At 35.0% G+C, this 24,041-nt stretch overlaps 3 protein-coding genes across 4 annotated transcripts; all 3 read right to left on the bottom strand.

The window, feature by feature from the left end:
• Nucleotides 1-2,781: 2,781 nt before the first annotated feature.
• LOC7470018 (protein SHORT INTERNODES) lies at nt 2,782-7,783 on the bottom strand. Its single transcript, XM_024599295.2, has 2 exons — nt 6,556-7,783; nt 2,782-6,261 (listed from the first exon to the last, which is right to left on the bottom strand). The coding sequence occupies exons 1-2, from the start codon at nt 6,812-6,814 to the stop codon at nt 5,903-5,905; spliced, it is 618 nt and encodes a 205-aa protein (XP_024455063.1). The 5' UTR covers nt 6,815-7,783; the 3' UTR covers nt 2,782-5,902.
• Nucleotides 7,784-14,108: 6,325 nt separating this feature from the next.
• On the bottom strand, nt 14,109-14,979 carry LOC7470019 (uncharacterized). Its single transcript, XM_002306094.4, has one exon. It carries the CDS (start codon nt 14,889-14,891, stop codon nt 14,328-14,330), a length of 564 nt encoding a protein of 187 aa, XP_002306130.3. The 5' UTR covers nt 14,892-14,979; the 3' UTR covers nt 14,109-14,327.
• A 2,786-nt stretch (nt 14,980-17,765) lies between these two features.
• On the bottom strand, nt 17,766-22,273 carry LOC7461245 (uncharacterized). Of its 2 annotated transcripts, none has more exons than XM_002306095.4 (11): nt 22,075-22,273; nt 21,926-22,002; nt 21,386-21,491; nt 21,189-21,287; nt 21,013-21,078; nt 20,784-20,900; nt 19,923-19,997; nt 19,604-19,706; nt 18,812-18,859; nt 18,422-18,543; nt 17,766-18,254 (listed from the first exon to the last, which is right to left on the bottom strand). In XM_002306095.4, exons 1-11 carry the CDS (start codon nt 22,147-22,149, stop codon nt 18,156-18,158), a joined length of 987 nt encoding a protein of 328 aa, XP_002306131.4. In that variant the 5' UTR covers nt 22,150-22,273; the 3' UTR covers nt 17,766-18,155. The 2 variants fall into 2 exon arrangements, with proteins under 2 accessions (XP_002306131.4, XP_052308084.1); XM_052452124.1 differs by lacking the exon at nt 22,075-22,273 and adding an exon at nt 21,623-21,799.
• Nucleotides 22,274-24,041: the final 1,768 nt, after the last annotated feature.

Below are 24,041 nucleotides of genomic sequence, written 5' to 3' on the forward strand. Positions count from 1 at the left end.
CAAAAATGATTAACACTAGCTTAATTAATTATTATTAATTAAAAGATAATAGAATTGAGATTGGAAAGAACAAAAGGGTAAAAATAATCAAAATATTTGGTCTTGGTTTTTTAATATACTTGTTAGAAAATAAACTTCGAATCTACTCCGTGGTAATATCTTGTACAAAAACTTCTTATTGCATGAAAGCGGTCGATAATGAAATTGAATTTATTATGAATAATCATACATGAAAACTAGTGGATCTTTCTCCCAAAAATAAATCATTAGGTCATAAGTGAATATTTAAAAAAAAAAAAAAAGTTGATGGCACTATTGATAAATATAAAGATACGCTTGTTGTTAAAGGTTTTAAACAATAAAAAGTTGTGGATGATTTTGATATATATTTACTCGTGTCAAAAATAACTTTTATTCCAATATTAATAGTCATTGCAATTATTAATAGGCTTGAAATATATCAAATAGATATAAAAACAACTTTCTTAAAATAATAACATTTATAAGAAGGTTTATACATGCAACAACCCTAGGCGTTTATTGTCAATAGACAATAAGAAAAAGTTTGTAAACTTATCAAATCATTATATGATTTGAAACAAGAATCTAAACAATTACATGAGAAATTTAACAAGATTATGTTGTTAAATAAATTTAAAATGAACAAAGTTGATAGATGTGTTTATGTAAGAAATATGGATAAAGGTTATGTCATTGGATATCTCTATGTGGAAAATATTTATTTTAGATAGTAATGATCACATGATCAAGTCTACTAAGAAAATATTAATTAAACAAGTTTAACATAAAAGACTTGGGTGTTGCAGATTTCATAATAGGAATAAATATTACCAGGACATTTGATAGATTGGTATTGTCTCCATCTCATTATGTTGAGAAAGTTCTCGAAAAATGTTTTAAGGGTGACAATAGCATTGTAAAAATACTAATGAACATAAGTGTCTATCTGTTCAAAAATAAAGATAAGATATTAATAAGCCAATTAGAATATTCTTGGATAATTAAGAGCTTGATACACGTTATAAATTGCACAAAACCTGATATTGCTTACTCAGTTAGCAGACTAGGTAGATTTTTAAGTAATCTAACTATAGATTATTAAAACATAATATGAAGGGTACTCAAATATTTGAGGTACAGCGTTGACTATGGGATACACTATATTGGTTACCTGGCAGTACTATAAGGGTATAATGATGCTAATTGGATATCCAACACTAAGGATTCAAAATCCACAAATAAATATGTCTTCACACTTGATGGATAGATGTGTCATAGAAATCCTCCAAACAAGTATTTATCACTATATCCATAATAAAATCAAAGTTTATTACTTTTGATAAAACTGTAAAGGAAGCTAGATGAATTTGTAATTTCTTAGAGGATATTTCATGTTGGTAAAAAACCAGTGCCAGATATTTATGTCAATTGCTATAGTCAGTCAATAATTAGAAAGGCATAAAGTAGTATGTATAATGGTAAGTGTGTGTGTGTGTGTGTGTATAATAGACATAATACCATTAAGTACTTGCTCCCAAATAAAATTATTTCCATTGACTTTGTAAACTCAAAGAAAAATATTATGGATCTGCTAATTAAAAGTTTGTTGAGAAAGCTTGTGTATAATTCATCGAAGGGAATGAACTTAAAGCTTTTAAAAGATAAAAGAGTGTAATGATAGTAACCATACCTAATTAAAAGTTTATGTCAATAGCATACCTTTACAATAATAAACTATCAATCCATACTAATTATTTTTAAATTACAATATTATTACATAAACTAAACATATTTATACACTACTCTATATATATTTATAAACTTTGGTTTTCAGAAACATGGTGGCGCATGCTATAAAGGTTGTGGTTGAGGTTGATTCTGAGGTGGCAAAGCATGATTGGTTGGTTGGAGGAGTAATTGTAAGGGAGCGGTATGGTGTATCGGCGTCTGCACCGGGTTCGAGTGGCCGGAGAACAGTATGTGTTGCTGATTGGGCTGGACGCGAGTTCTTCAGGTGATGATGGGCCGCCTGAAGAGGAGTCGGAAGCCATTGATGCAGAGCTAGAGACTGTTTAGGCATGGAGGGAAGATACGGGAATTTCTTCTGGGTTGATTTCGTGGGAAATGGAGGTGATTTTAGTGCCAGATTATCTTGGTCTTGATGAGTTTGTTTCTAGAGCGTGTTTGAGAGTGTAGTTATAATTATTTTTTAAAATGCTTTTTATTTGAAAATGTATAATTTTTTTTTTTAAAAAAAATTATCTTTTATATTAACGCATCAAAATAATTTAAAAATACCAAAAATATTTTAAAAACAAAAATAACAGGACTTAATAAAATCTTAAAATGAGAGGCCCAATGGATAGGCTATGACTTCTGAATCCCAGGCTCTTGCTTTTATAACCACAAGACCCACAGCATGGCCGAAGCTGCTCATCAGACGTGTGTGTGTGTGTGAAATGAGAAAACAGACCAAAACACAGAATGATTGATTAATTTCATCAATGAAAGAGCCATATTTAGCAATGATTTTCTGGTTCTAATATACATGGATCAAATAAGCTTAATTTGCAGGAGGAATTGGTCACATAATTGGATATAATTAAGAGACAATCAGAGTATTAATCTGCACCCAAGAAAGGAGTAAACTAGGACAAGAAATTATAGATGCCTAGATGATGTCGTTGGTACATAAACTAATTAGCAGATTAATTCATCTCCATACTAGATTAAACACACGATACAGAACTGAAGATTGCCTGCCATGAAATGTACAGTACTATACGTTACATTCAAATTTACATCCAGATGTAAGCCATCTTTACCATGGCCAGTAATTAAGAACCTGAATGATCTTCGAAATACAAGAACCAGAAAAATAATAATATATAAATCGCAATACAGTTTAATCTGTGAATTTCAATCGTGTTTTTTTTTACAAGTTTTGCAAGCATTCTAGTTATTCAGTGATCCTGCAACTTCATCCGCAAAGAAAGATTGAAATCTACCGCTTACCTCTCTTGTCTATTATGCCATGGCTGCAATAATACATGTAGTTACGTAGAAATAATAGAAAAACACCATCTTTTCATGCAGGAGACATTTTGGCTCTCCATTTAATATATACGCACACCAGCTAACTGCTCGGGTATAGTACTAAAAGTATTTTATATATATATATAGTACTAAAAGTTGCTGTATAGGGTAATAAAATGCTGACATTGAGTGAAGGATTGAGTTCTAAAATAATATATATATATTGAATTTGATAAGCATAGGCATCGAATAGCACCCGTTAATTTATGCAGCTTAGGAACATATAGGCATATAATAGCCCGGAATGAGCATCTAGACTTTTATCCAAATAAATAATCACATATAGTTGGATTCATATATCTAAAAAAAAAAAACATATGAGGGGTTTCCTGTGATGCTTAAGAATATAAATAAAACAGTATTTAATTTTGTTTTGATTAATTTTATGCTTCTAGCACTAGTTGATTTGCTGTTAATTAATCATAGCTATAGAAGACAATCATGCATGATCTTGGTAATTCATGCTTATCAACCGCATGCATTCATGCTTATCATCAGAAAGATTGTATAGCATTTAAGCCGAAGCATCAAAACATCCCTAATTTCTCCTCTCTTTCTTATTTATTACATATAATTATAGTTTTGCAATGACCTAATTAATATCTAGTATCATGAACAATACAAGTGCTCTCATGCTTGTTCTCCTTGCATCCAATGGCGATCTTCACCAATAATTTGAGTATAGTACTGTCTTGAGGGAAAATTAACAATTACCAGAATGATGCAAGTTCAAGCATCGAAACTCTTAACAGTCTAGCTAGCTAGCTCATAAATGAGGCTCCCTAGCTTTGTCTCTACTAGAATATAGATGATGGTGTTCTAGTTCTGAGCTCTTGTCATGCACAGGGTCTCGTTTTTTGATGAGATTTGATTTGCCTCTAAGAAAAAGAAAAGAATTTCAGAGCAGTTTGAGACAGCAGGAAACAGCCTCCTGCCCCCAGAGACACATTACCATCACAAAATGATGCCTAACAAAACAAAAAAAGTACTTTACATCTTTGCACTACCAAACTAGTAATAAAATAGAAGTCCCATCTTCTATTTAATTAATAAAGTAAAGGATCGGTGCATAAATCTTCTAGGTGAACATCATGAATAGGATTTTTCTTATTTGAGAAGAAAAAAAAAGGCTAAAGAACTACATTCTCATAGGGGATGCTTGTGAGGTTTCTCAAGGCATGCAGGTCATGCTGTGGGTAAAGGTTGATGTATGGGAGTGAATTTTAATATGTTTTTTTTATTAAAATTTAATTAATTTTCTTAATATTTTTGAATCGTTTTGATGTATTAATGTAAAAAATAAAATTTTAAAAATAAATAAATATTATTTTAATAGTTTCCAAAGAAAAAACAACCTAGAAAACAACCATTATAAAACTAATAAACGCACTCATAATCTATTCACATAAAAACATCATTGGTTGAACCACTCTTGTGTCTTTTGTCCCATCCAAATTGTTGTCTATCTTCCACGAGAAGTCATTTGATCTTTACAAGCAAAGGATCTTTAAAACTTTCTTTTCTACCTTTCTGAATGAGAATCCACTTAAAAATTTCAATTCTGAGTTAGGCGCAGCATCTTCACTCAATGCCTAGCCATTCCACAACGACTCTTGTACCATGGTTCCATTTCCAAGTACAAGGGATATATTCGAGTGGCTGTGTCACTGAGAGTATCAATCTTTTCCCATTGTTTATTAATTAGTATGTTTGTCTCTTCAGCTAACATTAGAAAACCTACCTAAGCAAGAGGTTTATGTAGCGCTTTCAGATGAAGTCATCATCTCCAAAATCTCACAAAGATGCCTACCAAATCTCTCTCCTTCTTTTTTTCTGGTTTAAACCATTAAGTATCCAACTTTAGGGTTTAGCTTATGCTTTGTGGTGAGAGTGTGTGATTCTGATTCCCCCCTCCCCCTCCCAGAGAACAAAAGAATGCAATGAGTACTAAACTAGAAGTGCATTTTTCACTCAAGATCTATATTACCGTGACATACAAAGACAATATCCTGTTAAGATCAGACACATGAATCAACGACAAGACATGATGACTATGCATGTCAACGTAATATTAAGCATTTTCCTTCTTTCTGCGGTTAGTAATTCTAATTCCTATTCAAGAAAAAAAAATCAATAAAAGCTGATGAAAAGCATTACTGTGTTTCCTTTTTCTTGCAGACGTTCCAAGCTGATGACAAGCTGAATATTTTGGCTTTGATGCCCATGCATTGGTGAAACAACTATAATATATAAACCTGTAAAAGCTATCTTAATATATAAACCTGTAAAAGCTATCTTAATTACTAAAATCTTCGTAGCTTCTCTCTAAACACACAAAGAAGCAGATACAGTCCAGCTTAAGGCCGGCAAAGAAACGGATAAACTGGAAAAGGTAGCTTCGAAGTTCATAACCAACAATTTTGGGAGATCGAAGAAACATTAAACATGGGCTCAGAAGATAATAAAGCAACAAGGAAATCAATAAGAAGACAAACTGAAAAATCAGTCTGCAGGAGCATGCCACATTTAAAATATTTGAGACTAATTGAACATTAAATTATATATATAAATATATTAAGATTTGAACAAAGAACAAAATCTCCAGTTATTCATTTCTAGTTCAATGGATACTCATAGGAAGAACCATAACCACGAATATGTGGCGATTTATGGTAATATAGAAGAGAGGAAAATCCAATTTATGATTGACAAAAAAAGTTGGGGATCCTTTTAACATTTTAATTCCCTTCTTTTTGATAACTACAAAAATCAAGACTGATGAGCCCTAAGATTTTGGGTGCAGGAAAAGTTGCGTACCGGACATGGAAGCAGTAAGGGGAAATGGATATGAAGGGTGTGCAAGAGATTCTGCAGCACCCGAAGTTGAAGCTAAAGCGCCAGGAGTTAGGGCATCTGCACTTGGGAGATTAGGCTCTTGAAGTTGTCTGGAAGAGCTTTCACCAAAGTAATAACGACTTTCATGAGGACCTTGATCGTAGAGAATTCCCTTGAAAACACGGCCTCCTATATTAACACTCGTTTGATATGCAAATTGATCAACTGATTCATCAATGGAGCTCACTCTAAAGCAACGAAATGTGACTGTTGAGTTCACTTCAGCAGGAAAATTCTCGATTTCTAAACCTAAAAAAGACCCAATATACACCATTAAAACTCTTAAAAATAAGCAAATCGTTAAAACAAAGATAAACTTCGTGATGAAAGATAAGGAGAATCATGTATATGGATATGCAATATGCTCTTTGTCGTAGCTACACCCTTGACAGTAGAATAGAATGAAGAGTAGTACTACATATATAGCTACTAGGATTACTATGTTCATCACATACATATCAAGCAAGTGATATGGTTTTCTTGAGTTTTTTATTGACAATATCTAAATAGTACAGAATAGATCTAAAGGAACTGTAACAGTACCTGTTGAGGGATTTTCTCTGGGCCTTTTAGGGTTGTGTCCTTGAAGCTGCTGTTGTTGACAAGGCAAAAGATTTTGAGCCCTCTGTCGCCGTCTACAAGCGGGAACCCAAGTGCTCTTAACATGTGTTTGACACTGAAATCCTTTACTGTTACAGCATGTTCTGCATCTCATGTAAACACAGTCTTTCTTAGCTTGGTTTCCACATTCTTGACACCTTGAGCCCCCCAAATTACTTCCTTGTCTCATCATCATCATCATCACCACCACTATTCATCACAAAAGAAAAGCCCCACCATTCCTCACTGTTGAATTCCCTTCTTTTCAGCTCCTACTTATCCTTGTTCAACCTTTCTACAGTACCAGACTGATTCAACAGGGATTTTCTTTGGGAAGGTGATCTTGTTTTGATGGCGGTAATGGATGTGTTGTTTGTAGTTTTGGGTTGGTGGGGTCAAATCATTTGGTTTCTTATTTTTTGTTCACGACCATGCTTAGTTCGTGAGAATTGTAGGATTCTTCAGCTTTTCCAGATACTACTCGAACTAGTAATGCTTAAGAATCATTGTTTTGGTAAATTAAGTGCTCATAAATGAAAGAGTTACCAAATAGGATGAATGGTAGCCGCCATAAAACCATCGATCATCAGTGCTTCAAGTATTCAAAACCCATTCATTCTCCCAGCCGTTACCCAGTGAGCTAGCACTAGTAGCAAATAAAGAATAGGCATAGTACCGCTACTGATTAATAAATAAAGAAACATGTAACCAAATAATAATAAATTAAAGAGACAGATTAAGAAAAGAAGGGACTTGTCTCATCATTTTAACAATTGAGTTAACTATACCTGATTTGATTGGAGTACTGGGCTGGCTAATGCATGCTTTGAATACAAATTAGTACTGCCAGATTGTGGGGTATTCGTTTGAAGGGCTATGAGAAAATGTTTTTTACCCTCCATCGTCTCACATGACTTGATCAGTTTGGCTCTTTGTGGCCATGATAGGGATGGTTTTTGTAATGGATATGAGCTTGTTTGGCACTTGGCTACAGACATATATATCATTATGCAAAAACAGTAAGGATTTGATTATTCAATATTTGAGTATCCCCAACAATATCTATGATGTTTAAAAAAGTGTGCCTCCAGACTGACAGCGCTATCACTTACTCGTCCTGGCACTTAAAAGGGACCAAGCTGCCGTGACAAAGCCAAACACACGCACACACCAGGTTAAACCGCGACGGTCTTTCCTCCTCCTCCTCCTCCTCTATCTTGTGTACTTTCTGTACGGCTTTTGTTTAATTATTGCCAGTCAAGAGGCTCCCTTTATGGTATTTACCCTAAGCTAATCACTTTCAGAGCCTGCGTCAAACTCGCCCCGTCAGAGGATGGCTGCCTTATCAATTATATATCAAAAGAGAAGAAAAACGACCTCTGTTAATTAAGCTTGCAAGAAGCCAAGAACATTTATGATCACAATCTTGCGTTTCCGTGATGGGTCCTCGCTAGCAAAGGTTGTGTTTAATGGCAGCGGATATCCTCATGGTTTCATGCGGGATTTGTCAATTTAAACCATATGATTTGAAAAACATCAATTGATTTCTAGAATGTGTCACGTTTATTTCCCTATATATCTCCTTGAATTGCAATGAATTTTCATCACCTAGAGAATACATGTTGAGAATGTTCTTAGAGTCAACATTTTGTGTTGACTCTTGGAGGGTGGGACACGTATCAAAAACTCATTCATCATATAATTCTTTTCCTTGCATCAAACCCAATTCAGTTTTTTCAAAAAGTTTCGTGTCCGTATAAAGCTTCGATAAATCTCTAGAATTTATTTTTATTGGAATTCGGTCCTTATTTCACAGTGCCATTTCTCTCGCGAATTTCACCAAAATCAAAATTTATTGTTTCTCAAATAAGAAAACTCTATTAAAGTTGATATGATGACACGCGAGTGAAAGTAGTAGAGTTATTAGCTGGATGCCCGCGCTTTGTGACGGGTTTATTTTTTATTTTTATAAAATTTTTATAATAAAATATTTTTTTAATATTAATAAATATTTTTTTCAAATTTATTAATTATTTTATTAATAATATTAATTATAATAAAAAAAAATATTTATAACATAAATAATACTATTTTTATATGAATATTTAGAATTATAATAAAAATAATAACAGTTATAACATAAATAATTATATTAAGAATTTCAAGGATGATTACAACACATAATAATATTTTTTATATCAATATTTTGAGTTATAATAAAAATAATAATATTTATAACAAAAATAATACTATTTTTTATCTGAATACTTTGAATTATAAGAGAGAAAAAATATTTATAACACATATAATTATATTAACACATGTGGGTGGGCGCCGACGCGTCCAACCCCAACCCCCATTTCGGCGTGGACGCGTCCAGGCCCAACTTGAGGTTCAGCGTGGACGCCTCCTCGCTCATCCTGGGGTTGGGCGTGGACGTGTCATCGCCCAACTCGGGTGTGGGTGAGCACGCGTTCAATCCCAACTTGGGTGTGGGCGTGGACGCGTCCAGACCCAACTTGGGTATCGGCGTGGTTGGGTGCCCCGTCCAGACCCAACTTGGGGTTGGGAGTGGACGCGGCCAGACCCAACTTGGGTGTGGATGTAGCTAGGTGCCCCAAGTTGGGCGTGGACGCTTCCACGCCCACCTTGGGTGTGGGAGAGGACGTGTCCACGCCCAACTTAAGGTTGCGCATGGACGTGTCCAGGCCAACTTGGGTTTGGACGTGGACGCGGACGCGTCCAGGCCCAATTCCGGGTTGAGCATGAACGCGCCTAGACTTTTAATGATAATAAAAATAAAAATAATTACAACACAAATAATACTATTTTTAATAATAATACTTATAATCATGATAAAAATAAAAAAAACAATTATAACACAAATAATACTTTTTGTAATATTAATACTCTTAATCATAAGAAAAATAAAAATAATAATACAATTTTTAATATTAATACTTTTAATCATAATAAAAAATAAATTATAACACAAATAAAAAATTTAATATTAATAATAATTTTTTTTCAAATTTATTAATAATATCAATTTTTTTCAAATTTATTAATACAAAAAACAATATCAACAAAACAAACAATAATATTTTTACTATTAATACCCTAAAAATTAAATATACTAAAAAAGAATAATAAGAAAAGTAATAATAATATTTTTAATACCGTTACTTGTAATTATACTAAAAATATAGGCAGCTCAAGCTGCACCCAGGAGGAAGCAGACCAAGCGAAGCAAACCAAGCGTCAGGTGGCGCTGTGCTGAGGGCTTGGGATGGTGCTACCTAAGCACCACGTGGCGCTTGGTCTGCCCGAGGCCAGGATCCAATTCTATTTTAGATCTTGCCTTGCCAACCCAAGACTAGCCTTGGGCCATGCCTGTGAGTGCCCAAGCCAAAGCGCCACCTGGCGCTTGGACTGCAGCCAATAGGAACCAGCCAAAGCACCACGTGGTGCTTGGGCTGTTCGCCCTCAGGAGGGAACCTAAGCGCCACGTGTCCCAACATGGTTTTTTAAAAAGTAATAGTAGTTTTTAAAATTTATTAATGATGATAATAATATTTATGCTCTTATAAATTTTAATGAAAAAACTAAAAATTTTATAATACAAATAATAATATTTTTAGTAACAATAATATGAATTATTATAAAAATTATATTATTTATAACACCAGATATAATAATATTTTAGAGATTAATACTATTAATGATACTAAAAAATAATATTAAGAGAACAAATAATAATAATTTTGAGATCAACACTATTAATTACAATAAAAAAATAATAATATTTTTTTATATTAAGAAAAAATATAACAATTCTTTTGATATTAATTATACAAAAAAATATCAACAAAACAAACAATAATATTTTTACTATTAATACCCTAAAAATTAATTATACTAAAAAAAGAATAATAAGAAAACTAATAATAATATTTTTAATACCATTACTTGTAATTATACTAAAAGTGGAGGCAACTTAAACGCCACGTGGCGCTTGGGCTGCACCCAAGAGGAAGCAGACCAAGCGTCAGGTGGTTCTGCCCAAGCACCACGTGATGCTTGGTTTGCCCGCGGCCAAGACCCAATTCTATTTTGGGTCCTGCCCTGCCAGGCCCAAGGCTTGCCTTTGGCCATGCCTGTGAGTGCCCAAGCCAAAGCGCCACCTGGTGCTTGGACTGCAGCCAAGAGGAAGCAGTCCAAGCGCCCCATGGCGCTTGTGTTATCCGCCCTCAAGAGGGAATTCACCAACAGTGCAGTCCATAGTAAAAGCTCTCACACTTCACAGTAAAAGCACTCACAATGCATCCATAGTGCAACATAGTGCAATCTACAGTGATTTCACTCACAGTGAATAATAGCTCGCGCTACAATAAAACATTGATCCCTTTTAGTTATAATTAATGGTTCTCTTTTTGCCCTCTTGTTTATTTTAATTATGAATTAATTAAAGGAAATCCAATACTATATTTGAAATACTAATATCAAGAAATCAAAATAAAATTGAAGTTTTTTAATACGTTATTCTTAAAATGAAAATACATAATAATTAAAAAATAATTTAATCAATAGTGAAATCTATAAAAATAATACGATGTTGGAGTAGAAAAGGGGAATAAATGGTGGGATGATAATAATAATAATAATACTAATAATAATAATGTATTTAAAAAATAAATTAATGCCATGCTACGGATGGCTTTGATGGTGATGGTGGAAGAAAAGTTGGGAGATAATTGAAGACTAATGAACGATACAATAATTTATTACAATAACAATATTAATAATACTTTCACTCTCGTTCTCTCTATTCCATTCACCGTTGCCAAACATCACAAGTACTTTCCCCGTCTAAACTTTTAATGACAAATTTGCTCACAGTAGAAGAAAAACCACGAGTCTAAAAGCCATGTTTCAGTGAGACGGGCAAAGGGTTTTTCTTTTCGCCCTATAGTTCAAGGATCAAAAGCATAGATAATTGCATGCCGAAATGACTCTTGAACCTTGACGTTTCCAGACTAGATACAGTTTGAGCTAAGCCGAGCCTATTCAACTTGCTGGGCGACAAGCTAGTGGGCTAAAAGCTCAAAGAGGATTGCTCTCAAGCCATTGCTTCCAAATAGAATTGAAGTGTTCAGTTCAATAGATCAAACTAGTTGAAGGGACTTGATTTTGCTCAAGTCAGCAGAAACATTCACAGTTAAAAAGGAGGGCACCTAGACCGCGTTCCAAATGCCTGAGCTATGATAGCCTTACTGAGTGAACTGTTGACCAGTTGTCCAATACTGTTCATGAACTGTTTAAACAAGACAAAGCGCCGCACTCCACAGTAGCGAACGCCAAACTGGGATAAACAAAGAACAGGGGGTCAAGAAAAAACACGGTGTTTACTGTATTTTCCTTTTTCTTGATTTATTGCTCATATACATGGTCCCTTGGAGCAGAGATAAAAGCACAGAAGGAAAAAAATGGGTGCACTACAAATAATTCACAAAAAGAAAGTTTCCTTCGCCCTCTCCATCGCTAGAAAGCAAGGACGTGGAGGTTTGCCAATGAAAGCTACCCATTCAGCACACAAAAAATGGGTGCACTTCAAATAATTCACAAAAAGAAAGTTTTCTTCGCCCTCTCCATTGCTAGAAAGCAAGGACGTGGAGGTTCGCCAATGAAAGCTACCCATTCAGCACACAAAAAGAAAGGGAAAGCAACCCTTTTTGGAGCACTTGAAAAGGCCCCTACTCGTTAAATTCGGCATTTAAAAAAAGCAGTGCTCTCTCTCAATGAAGCAGACAGCCAAGAGGGACAAAATGGAACATTGGTGGAATGGGGGCTGAAATAGAAATGATATGGCACTTGGTGCCAGATGATACATTTTGTCCCGATTATGATAGATATGGTAGTGGTTCATGGCAAAGAAAAAGATTGTGTGGTTTTCATTAGAATAATGACAAAGATAGCAACGGTTCATCATGGATGAGGGGCCGCGGAAAAAAAATGTGTCAAGGTTGCGGAAGAGTGGACAGTGTGAGTGAGAACAAGTCAAACAAGCTGGAAGAAAACAGGACAGACGATAATGAAAGGAACAAGACTAATCTCTAGAACTCAAGACTCCGAAGAAACAGGGTAAGCAAACCAAATCCTGCACAAGATTGTGATTTATCAAAAGCCAATACAAACCACAAATATACTCCTAATGCGTCTTTGATTCATGTATTGCAGTTGAAAAGAGGTGAGTGCAAAAGTGCCTGCTTCCGAGAGAAGTTCAAGCAAACCATACCCGAAATCAAGCAATAAAAACAACAATTTTATGCAACAGAACAGCAATCATCTCAAAGAAATCGAAATTCAGTCCATAAGACGAGCAACTGTTCATCTAAACCTCAGCTTCAAAATATCTCACTGTCATTTCACCACAGTTTTCCCCAAAAGTGATAAATAACATCCACCTTACAGCGAAGTAGATACAGAAATCACCTTGAAAATCAATATAAATATCATAATAAAAGTGCTAACTGCACAATGTGAGTCCATGTAGATTAACCTAAAAATAAATGATAAAGCATCCTCCGTTTGACTACTGTCAAATTAAGATCTACCGAGCATCCATTTCATGATCAGATCCCTTATCCAGTTTAACCTCCAACGCTGTGTTTGAATATCAAAAAAAGGTTGCCGACACCCACGATCCACACACAAAAAAAATGATTAAGAGGGTCTCTCTCAAGTGCTCCACTTTGCAATAACACCCACCCTTATCCATCCAAATTCCCCAACTTCTAACCAAATACACGCACACGCACGGATAAACTACATGAAAATCATGAACACTAAGAATAACATCAAACAACATTAAGATGATAATAACATCCACATCCAATCAGCAGAACCTGATAAACTCAGATCGATTTCACAGATCCCACCTTAGGACTTACCACTATTCATTTGTGCCTGAACTTCAAAGTCTCACATGAAAAAAAAAAATGCCCCCCAAAAGCATCCAACCGACACCCAAAATTAATCAATCACACGAAACCACAGCACAGCACACACCACTTTAGACAATTAGTTAACAACCAATAGACAAATATAAGCAAGTAAATTTTTTTTTTTTAAAGAAAAAATGAGAAACTTCAAAATAGATTAGTCTAGAAACAAATCACCAACGTCCACAGTTCAACTGCAGTAATAAACATCTAACCTAATCATGATCCAACATGAACCCATTTTAAGATCCAATTTTTTATACAATTCTTTAATTAAACCTCCACCACTAGTATTTTAATCCCAAAACAAAAATTGTCATCAAGACAACTACAATTCATACAAAGAGAACTTGATAAAAACAATTAGATGAGTTCATTTGAAATCTGCACTTTACTATCCCACACCCATTCCCCCAATTCTCCCACCTGCACTCAACCAATTCAACCCGCACACATACACAGATATAAGCCATAAAACTCATCAACACTGTAAGATAAATTAATATCAATGAGGATTAAAATGATAATAACATCCACACAAGTCATTTCCAATCAGCATAACCTAGGTTAAAAAATAAAAGGCAATAAGCCTCAAATTCCACTAATTACATCTAACCAGCCACCTCCAAAGTTCAATTCTTTACACAGTACCAAATTCGAAGTTCCCATCGTTTTCCACCCCCGCCACTATTTTACCTTCAATCTCTTCCTCTGCTAAGCCTTCAAGCCCAACCCATGCTTTCCATGAACACACCCTGGCTTCACATGAAGAAAAGGACTCCTCTTCGAATTACTCATCTTAGGAAATACCCTTTTGCCTAACTTCCTAATCCTTTGCCTCCCTAACTTCCCACTCACATTCCATGGCACTAGCTCATCATTTAACCCATACCCATCATCATCATCATCCTCTTCGTCATCAAAATCAAAATCAACATGCTGAATCCTAGCAGCAGGAAACAATATAGACCTCCCACGATAAACATCACCATCGTCATCATCGTCATCGTCAACTTCATGATCATGAGAGTTGAAATGAAAGACAACATCTCGGTCTTGTTGAGTGTCCTGGGCTACTATTTCTTGGCTTGTCTTCGGTGATCTTGGTGAAGACCAAGAAACAAAGCCATTTTCCAGACTTTGTAAAGAATCAGTATCTGAGTCTTCCGCATCAGATTCGTTAATGAGTTCCCAGTTAGAGAAATCATTAGCTTCATCTAAGAAAACAGCATCTTGCTCTTGAAAGATCGGTTTCATGGTGATGGATTTCTTTGCCATTTTTGTTTGTGTGTTGTGTTTTTTTTCCCTTCCTCGAAGGATCTGGGTGCGAGTCCTATACTCTATTTAGACGTAGTAGGGGATCAAATGACAACAGTTTGGTGTTGTTAAACCACGCATTGTTACCAATGAATGTGAGCCACGTGGATTGAAATATGGTTGTCTTTTTTTATATATATTTCTTTTGTTGCCACGTGAGGCATATTCGACAGCGATCCTACTTCACGGTTAATTTTCGTCCTAAAAATGCAGTGTTTTGATTGCACACCAGCTACTTCAGATTTAAGAAAGGTATGATAAAAAAGAAAAGAAAAGAAAAGAAAGTGGATTTCTTTATTCCCTTTTCACTTTTTATTTAATAATTTAAATGAAAATTATTTAATAAAATAGGAAGGTTGCTTTTGAAGTGTCGAAGTTTTAATCGTGTTTTTTTTAATATTTATTTAATTTTAAATTATTTTTTATTATTTTTTAATTTAATAATATCAAAAATAAATTTAAAATAAAAAATAATATTATTATTTTAATATATTTACAAATAAAAAACACTCCACCTCCATCACACACTCTGCCGGGCATGCCGTTAAAAAGATTTTATTTTATTGTGAAAAGAGATTTTTAATTACTTAACCGGCAAGTAGCAGGTCGCCTCTCACCCTGACAGGACGGATTATCTAGCGAGCAGGCAATGGAGGCTCGGTGACAACCACGCTCCAATTCCCAAGACCTTCATCCCCGCTATTTCAGGTGTGGGACGAGCAAGGAAAGGACTGTGTCCTGCCACCTGTAATCCCAGTCTTGATCGACTCCCCTGCCAGATAATTATGTTGACTTATTACAGCGTGTATTTACAACTAGTTTTGTTTTTATATTTTAAAAAAAAAATTAAAAATTAATTTTTTTTATTTTAAATTAATTTTTTTTAATATTTATAGGTGGTTTTAAATAGTTGGTATTAAAAATAAATTTTAAAAAATAAAAAAATATCATTTTTATATATTTAGAACTAGTTTGTTTTATATTTTAAAAATGTTTTTTAAAAAATTAATTTTTTTATTTTTTCTTTACTTTAAATTATTTTTTTGTATTTTTAGCTCGTTTTGATTGCTATATCAAAATTAATTTTTAAAAATTTAAAAAATAGTATTTTAATATATTTTTAAGTAAAAAATACTTTTAAAATAATTATTATCACACTACTAAACATCATTGAAACATGACATTTAATTAAAAAATTGTCTGCGTGGCACTTGATCGAGGACTGTTATATTTGCCTTTTCCACGAGAGAAAAAGAGGTGGGGGGGGGTTATTCACAGCCTCATCTTTGCGATCATCGTTACATAAACCACTGGAAAATCAGTTTTAGCGACCAGCAAAGATACAGGATACAGGTTGTGACTAGCAAATGTTAAGAGGGAGCACAGTAATCTTTATAGGCGCGCAGTACCTTAGCATTCTTTCCCTGCGCTTTTTGAACTCTATTTTGTTTTTTAGTGTTTGGTTCTTTTTTGGAATTCATGCATCTTTCTTTAGAACTGTTCTGTCAAACATAGCTGTAGATTTAAATATATATAAAAAAATCTTCGTCATCAAGTTAATCTCTGAATTACTGGATAATTTAGATAAATTGTATTTATTAAAATATTTTTTTCCTTATTTTATTTTTTCAACGGTTTCACTTCATCAATATATTATCAGATCGATTTAAATCAAGTTTTAAGTATTAATGTTTTAATTAACATACCAAATAAAATTAGATTTAACAACTATAATTTTAAGTCATTGTAAAATTCTTTCCAAATTGTTATAAAAATTGGTGGATGTGAACATAGTTTCTAGAACCGTCCGGTTCAAGGTTGGGGTTCTAGGTTTTGACCGGGTTGCCCGGTCAATTCTATTTTTTAAAAAAATCAAAACGACGTCGTTTTAGTAAAAAAAAACCAAAAGTCAACAGGTTGCAACCGGATTTTTTACTGGATCTTGCCGGATCAACCCACCGGGTCACACTGGGTTTTTCCTTCCCCTATTTTTTCTTCAACCCAGCCCTATTCCAGCCCCGGGTCCCAGGTAGACCCGCCGGGCCAGGTTTTGACCGGGTTGCCTGGTCAATTCTATTTTTAAAAAAATCAAAACGACGTCGTTTTAGTAAAAAAAAAACCGAAAGTCAACGGGTTGCAACCGGATTTTTTACTGGATCTTGCCGGATCAACCCACCGGGTCACACTGGGTTTTTCCTTCCCCTATTTTTTCTTCAACCCGGCCCTGTTCCAGCCCCGGGTCCCGGGTCGACCTGCCGGGCCAAGTTTTAAAACTATGGATGTGAAAGTTCCCTGTAAAATAGCTGAAGTGTTACAATCATATGTGATTGTAGGAGTTGGGTCTGTTTAGAATTGTAGTAAAAATTGTGATTTAAAGTGTTTTTGCTTAGAAATGTATTAAAATAATATTGTTTTTATTTTTTAAAAAATATTTTTAATATTAGTACATCAAAACGATCTAAAAACCATAATTTTAAAACCCGGCCCGACGGGTCGACCCGGGAACCGGGGTTGGAACCGGGCCAGGTTTATGGAAAAATAAGGGTAGTTAAAAACCCGGCTAAACCAGTTGACCCGGTCAAAACCCGGTTGCAGCCCGTTGATTTTTTTTTAATTTTTTACCAAAACGACGCCGTCTTGATTTATAAAAAAAATTAGGGCTGACCCGGTCAAAACCCGTGACCCGAGCTTTGGGTCGGGTCGACCACCGGGCTGGATTTAAAAACACTGCTAAAAACATTATAAAAAAAAAATCCAAACACGCTGCTAGGTGATGCTGCGTCCAGGTTAAGCACAGCAAGGTCAAATTGGAATTATCTGATAAAGGCACTTGCATACCATAAACGAATGACAAGTCATTAATCAAAACTAGGCCAGAGAAGCTCAGGCAATGCCTCTGCAATCAAATCCATGACATTTATCTGAAGCAGACTTCTAGCTGTCAAAAGGAGATTGACTGTGTTAACACGGTGGGCTGGCAGTACATTGGCCTCCATTGAAATAAAATGTGAACCTAAAACCATTGCCACAAAAAGGATAGAATTCATTGCGCATTGGCTCTTTTTTGCGCACAATAAGAACTGCAGATACTACGCATCTCCTTTTTCAATTGCTATGTGGTAGCCTTTTCCCTGTTTCAGATTGAAGGAACAGATTCTTTCCAAGTCTGTGCACTATCAATGGTTTACAAATACGGAATCTATACTCAGACGTGTATTTGGGCTGTTATGGCTTTCCCTGAAGCACTTGGACAATCTCTTCTGCTCTTGACTGGATACCCTTAACATACTCGGTGAGAATGCGTTGCTGGTACGAACCTCCTTCCTACAAGTGATAGAGAAGATGTGAGAAAAGGGGAAGTATATAGAAATGGTTATGCCCGTGTGCATGAGTCGTCGCAGACAGTGGCATGCGGTGTGGCGTCCAGTTGTAGGGAATACTGAACAACAAAAATACAAGTGAAGAAAATCCAAGGTAGAAGGTTTTATTACTGTCCGGATCAATGTCCTCTCGATTCGTTTCTTAATGACAGCATAGAGTTCCTCTGGAGAAATTTCCCCTTTTCCAACTGTAATTCCATTGAGCAAAAGCTTGTTCCATTCTTCTTCGGGAGCTGCAGCAAACAAATGTATAAGTGAGTCTGGATGCTTATCAAATGACCCAAAGAATCCTAGACTAAGCTTTTAATGGTCTAGAAACTTGATTCAATGCCGAGGCAGGTTTAACATTTATGCGAGGATCAATACATCAGGTAGATGTTTGCATGCCTAAGCTATCCAAGATCAAATTTCATATGCCTATGCATCTCTGTGTTGCAGCAACAATCTATATTTATGGCTCATTTTTATTCTCGAAAGCACAATTGTTAAGGAAAACAGCACCTTTGATTATAGTCTCCAGAAACTGCTCAGCCTTCAAAACTTCCTCTCCTGCACCACAAACATAGACAAATACATGTCAAATAATCATCCCAATTCAAAAGCTTTAACTGTTAGGTAAGATCTTAAGATATGATTTATATTATTTTTTAACACACGCCCTCAATTGAAACTCTATTGTGCTGTTAATTTAATCAAATAAAATAAGAGTGGTGAGATTCAAACTCGTGACTGAATAATCAACAAGGTTCTGATACCAGATCACAGAACCATCTCAACCCAAAAGTTTAAACTGTTAGAAAAGGTTTTAAGATAAGATTTATATTATTCTTTAACAATACCAGTTGTTCAAGGCGTCCAACTTGTACTCTGAAGCAGACAGCAAGAATATGGAAGTGAGGATTGTTCCAAGAAAGGAGGGGAATGGAGAATAGATGTGTTAAATGAAGATCTATGGCAGATAAATTTTAAATTCATGATAGACAGAACTCTGGAATAAAATTTGGGAGACTATTCTAAAAAAAAAAAGTATAATATCAGAGATCAAACTCTCAGTACAAGATAATTAAAGTAGGAAAAACCTAATACTTTGAAAGACCAAAAACATCACTCAAGCTAAACTCAAATCAAGCTATAAGAATTTAGTTTCACATGGCTTCGAGCAATGGACTTCATTTCAAGACATTTTATAAATCTTGGCATGGTGACCAACAACAGTTTTCAATTTTGTAATGACCTATCATTTTTTAAGACATAATTTCAAAGTAATGGAATAAAGTACCACAATATAATTACCTTTCTTCGCATAACTCCGCTTGGAGAGAATACTGGAAGCATAGAGTTGCAGAACCTTTTGCAACATGGCCTCGAGCCCTGGCTTGTCCCCATCTTCTTTTGCCTACCGATGAGTAGAAAAGGAATTACTCGCCCATGTTTAAGGAAAAACTCGTATCAGCATTTAAATACTGGAGTAATAAAATCATATAAGAATATCCCACATCAACCCTCATCCCATCTAACAAGCACCCAAAATCACTTCAATTAAATTTGTTTGCAAGATGAGTTTGATGATCAACACGCTAGGATATGTACCATAAGAACAGAAAGCACTCACTTGTCGTAGTTGTGCACTAACTTCTGCAAGGAACCCTTCATCTAGCTGCCCTTCTTGCTCCCTCTGAATTATATCCTGATGAATGAATGTACAGACAGTTGCATAAGTTCAACACAAGTGAATGAAACCATTAACAATCACACAACGTTATATTTTTGCTCCTCCTATGCTGCTATTTGAATTCAACGAAACCAAGGGCAATCCAACATGGGAAAAACACGAGGGAAAGAGGGAGCAAAAGAAATTCCACTTAAGTCGTTTACTTCTTTCTTTCCATGCATGAGGGGATGGTTCGGAGTACAACTTCGTGAAAATCTTGTAAGAATTTGATAACTAATCCCCCAGAGATGCTTCTTTTCTGCTGGAATCAATTTCAGAATGTTCATCAGTCCCAATATAGGAACTCAACAAATGTCCAGGGATCAATCCAAGTAGGGACTCAAATTAATGACTAGACATTTGAGAGTCTATATTCTGTAAATTTAACGAGCCCTTTCTTAGTTTTTTAATCCAATCGTGGATTAATGAACGTCAGAGTTCCATCTTATTTCTAATCGAAAGATTTTTTCACATTCCATTCTTCTATGCAAACAATGCCTATTATCCTACCACTCAAAGGTTTTTATAGGAACCTGACATTCAAGTGATTTAACAATAAGCTATTCAAAATCAAGTAGGACAAATATCTGTAAGCACAAGGAACGAAGAACTGATAACTATAGAGCTTCATTTCTATTTTTATTTTTATTTTTTTAATGCAAAATCTGTATAAAAGAGACTTTAAGAGTTAGCCGTATAACATTGATAATTTTTTAATGAGAAGAAGGGAAAACTTATAATCAAACTGACGCATAAACTTACTTTCTCCATTAGTTTGAGGGCCTCGGGATCTGTAGGAGGCCAGTGAATCTCTTCCTCTCCATCAACTATAGGTTTTAAAATTTCCTTGAGAATATCAGTGGCTGACTCAATCTTTTCCTACAGAGTAAAAAGAAGAATATGGAGAAGAGAAGGCAATGATGAAACTGTTATAGGTGAAACAATAAAGGAGTTAAAAAAAACTGCTTATGAGAGGGAGGGGGTGATTTACATTGGTCTTATGGACCAGACAGTCCACTATGCTCATCACAGATATTGCCAACTCCTCGTAATCTTTCTGCGAAGATACAAATAATGCCGAAGAAATTCTTAGCTATGTAAGAGCCGGAATCAAGTCATCCTCATAAACATCATAAAAAAACTAAATTAAGCCAGTCAAAAACATGCTTTATCATCCTCTGATTTACAGGTATCAGTTCTAGCAGCAAGTCGTATCCAAAAGCCCTCATTGAAAGCGAGGACATTTTCAACAACAAGCTTCTGCAGCTGTTCACATGGAAGAAAATGGAAAAAGAATAAGTTAACAAATGTGGATCCCATGAATGAAAACTAATAAAACGCAAACTACAAACAAGTTTGCTTACTTCTCTTGGATTTGCATCTCTCAGCATATCTATTAGCCGATCCACTTCTACAGTCTTTTTAAATGATTCCTCTGGATCTTGATTGACTGCACAGATTAAAGTTCTCCTGTTTATTTGACCCAAATACAACATTTCACTATCAATAGCTCCATTTTTAAAAGCACAAATCTGAAACTGTAAAATTAGAACAAATGATTTGAAAAATAATAAATTAGTATTTGCGACCTTAATTCTCACCTAACCAACTCTAACTCCCATATAACCAGAAGTGAGGCCACAGTGCTCAACCTAGTGCATTTCAAATCCAAACAAATTCTTGGGCTGTCCCCATCTCCTAATCCAAATCCTTATTTTTCCTTTCCTTGTCGCATGTCAAACCCATTAAAAACATAATTTAACAAGTCCAACAAAACCCTGATCACTTGGCTCATCAACAAAAGTAAAACATGCCCCTAATCACTTTATAACCCAATATGCGCAGAAAAAAAACGATAAGATAGCTAAAGCATGTGATGAAAGCATTAATCATGGGATGATTACCTCTTCTTTGACTCTGTTAGAGATTTTGATAAAAATGGGTTGAGTTTCTGCACAGTGAAAGGCCTCACTCTCCATCCCTGAAACACCAAAAGAAAAAATAAGCAAGAACTACACGAACCGAGTCGTGCATATGAAAGTGAGCTTCTTACCTGGTAATGACTTGAAGAGGAAAAGAGAGAGATGACGAGTGGAAATTTTGGCTGAACAACAAATAGTGTGGCCATCTTGCTGTACAGACAATGGCGGGAGAAGCCAGTAACAACTAACAACCGTTCAGTTTGGTGGCCACATCTTTGATATTGAGTGGCCGTGTTAGTGATGAGTGGCGATAGTCAAACTGGAAGGATTTTTTAGCCTGGGCCGTACTTGTGAGAAATCCGATAGTTTGGACTCTGTTTAATTGATGATTGATCCTTTTGTTTCCAGGTTTTAACGTTGGGTTTTGTGTTGAATGGGCCAAACTCAGATCACCAGCGCATGCGTCCATTCCATTGTCTAGATACAAGTCCAAGACCCGACTGCTGGAGGAAGAAAGTTTCGATCTAGGAAAAACATTGTAAAATTATTTGTAGCCATTTAAAGAAAATAAGGAGAGAGTCTATGCTTGCTTGAATCAAAATAATTGCAATGTTCTTGCATGGAAACACAGAGAAAAGTAAAACCAAAGGGGGCATGGCACTGGTCTTACTCCTGAGAGGGTAGGGCAAAATACTCAATACATCAAGATGTATATCTTCATTTATGGATAAAAAATATACAAATTTCTTTAGGTCAGAATATTATTTCTTAAAAGAAACAGGACCAAATGTATTGTCAGAACCAATTTTATATCTTAAGAGGGTTAAAGTTGTTGGGAAGGAAGAGTCTTGCAGGATCAAATGCATTGATTTTTCACTTTTCCTGGGATTAAATCGAAATTCTATGAAGAAAACAAACCATACTTGCTATATTACCGTGGGGGAAGGGGGGGATGAGTTGAACTTTTGAGGGGCCAGAGCCACCACCGCACGTTTACTACACCCCCTGAATTCAAGAAGGCGTGCATCAGATTTTAAAATAGTGCTACGAATCATGAATTTTATAGCACAGAAACATTCACAACCACATACAATACAATAGAAAGTGTGTGAATGTAAGCTCAACTCCATGGCTACTTCTCTCTCTCGATATGTTAGTCATTCGTGTATCTGTAACCGTAAGAATTTTCTTTATACACAAAGCTAATGAAGGTTTGCTGAAATGCTCGTTGCATTGATAGTTTACAATGGAACGACGGCCTCTTTACAAACTGAAAGTAGAAAGTTTAATTTGTGAAAATAAAGTATATGAATTGACTTGACAAAATAATGTAACTTGATGGACCACAAAAAAATTTTAATTCTCAATTAAATGTTTCCCACACGCCTATGGATTGGCAAATTTTTAGACCCGTTATTTATGGATTCAGTTAAGCATTGCATTGAGCTAAAAAACCTCTTTTTCTCTTAAAATGAGTGGGAGCACCTGCAAAATATATATATCAGCGAATGCGTTAATATATTTGATATTGTGGTAGTTTTTGTGGTTGTAATTTGAAAAAAAATATTTTTAATTGAGGTTGGTTTGGTATTTATATATGTTTGGTTAAAACTGTGATTGAAATTGAGGTTGAACAAAAAATAGTTTAATGTGTTTGGTTAAAAAAATACTTTTCAAATTGAGGTTATAAAATAATTAAAATATATATATATATTGATGGTTTTTAATTTAAATATTGTTGATTTAACTACTACTATTATATCATGAAATAAATAATACTTATATCAAATATTTTTTATTGTTCCATTAAACGATCTGTAATTTCATCACGTACGAATTCATCCGACAAGAACTACAGTTTCCTTGGTTTCTTAAGCGCACAACAATATCAGGTAAAATATCATCAAGAACAAAATTGGTATTGCGATCAAATTCTGCAAATGCTACGTCATCAAGCGATCTCCTTCTAATTTTTTGAATAAAACACAATTAAAAATAAAAATAAAAATTGAATTTTTTTTAACTGGGTCAGACCCGATTCAATGCATTTAACTTCGGACCGGACCCGGTCCGGCCGGAACAGTGGAAAGCGAAACAT

Source organism: Populus trichocarpa, chromosome 4, assembly GCF_000002775.5.
Source record: "Populus trichocarpa isolate Nisqually-1 chromosome 4, P.trichocarpa_v4.1, whole genome shotgun sequence".
Lineage (NCBI taxonomy): Eukaryota > Viridiplantae > Streptophyta > Magnoliopsida > Malpighiales > Salicaceae > Populus > Populus trichocarpa.

Bases quoted from the DNA above. Each gene is read 5' to 3' on its own strand.
- LOC7470018 (XM_024599295.2), bottom strand. From the start codon at position 6,814: ATGATGATGATGATGAGACAAGGAAGTAATTTGGGGGGCTCAAGGTGT. The intron at 6,262-6,555 runs GTACTGTTACAG...GGTCTTTTTTAG, and splicing joins CAGAGAAAATCCCTCAACAG to GTTTAGAAATCGAGAATTTT.
- LOC7470019 (XM_002306094.4), bottom strand. From the start codon at position 14,891: ATGGCAAAGAAATCCATCACCATGAAACCGATCTTTCAAGAGCAAGAT.
- LOC7461245 (XM_002306095.4), bottom strand. From the start codon at position 22,149: ATGGCCACACTATTTGTTGTTCAGCCAAAATTTCCACTCGTCATCTCT. The intron at 21,079-21,188 runs GCATGTTTTTGA...GTATCTTCGCAG, and splicing joins GTAAATCAGAGGATGATAAA to AAAGATTACGAGGAGTTGGC. The intron at 18,860-19,603 runs GTAATTATATTG...TTTGTGGTGCAG, and splicing joins GCGGAGTTATGCGAAGAAAG to GAGAGGAAGTTTTGAAGGCT.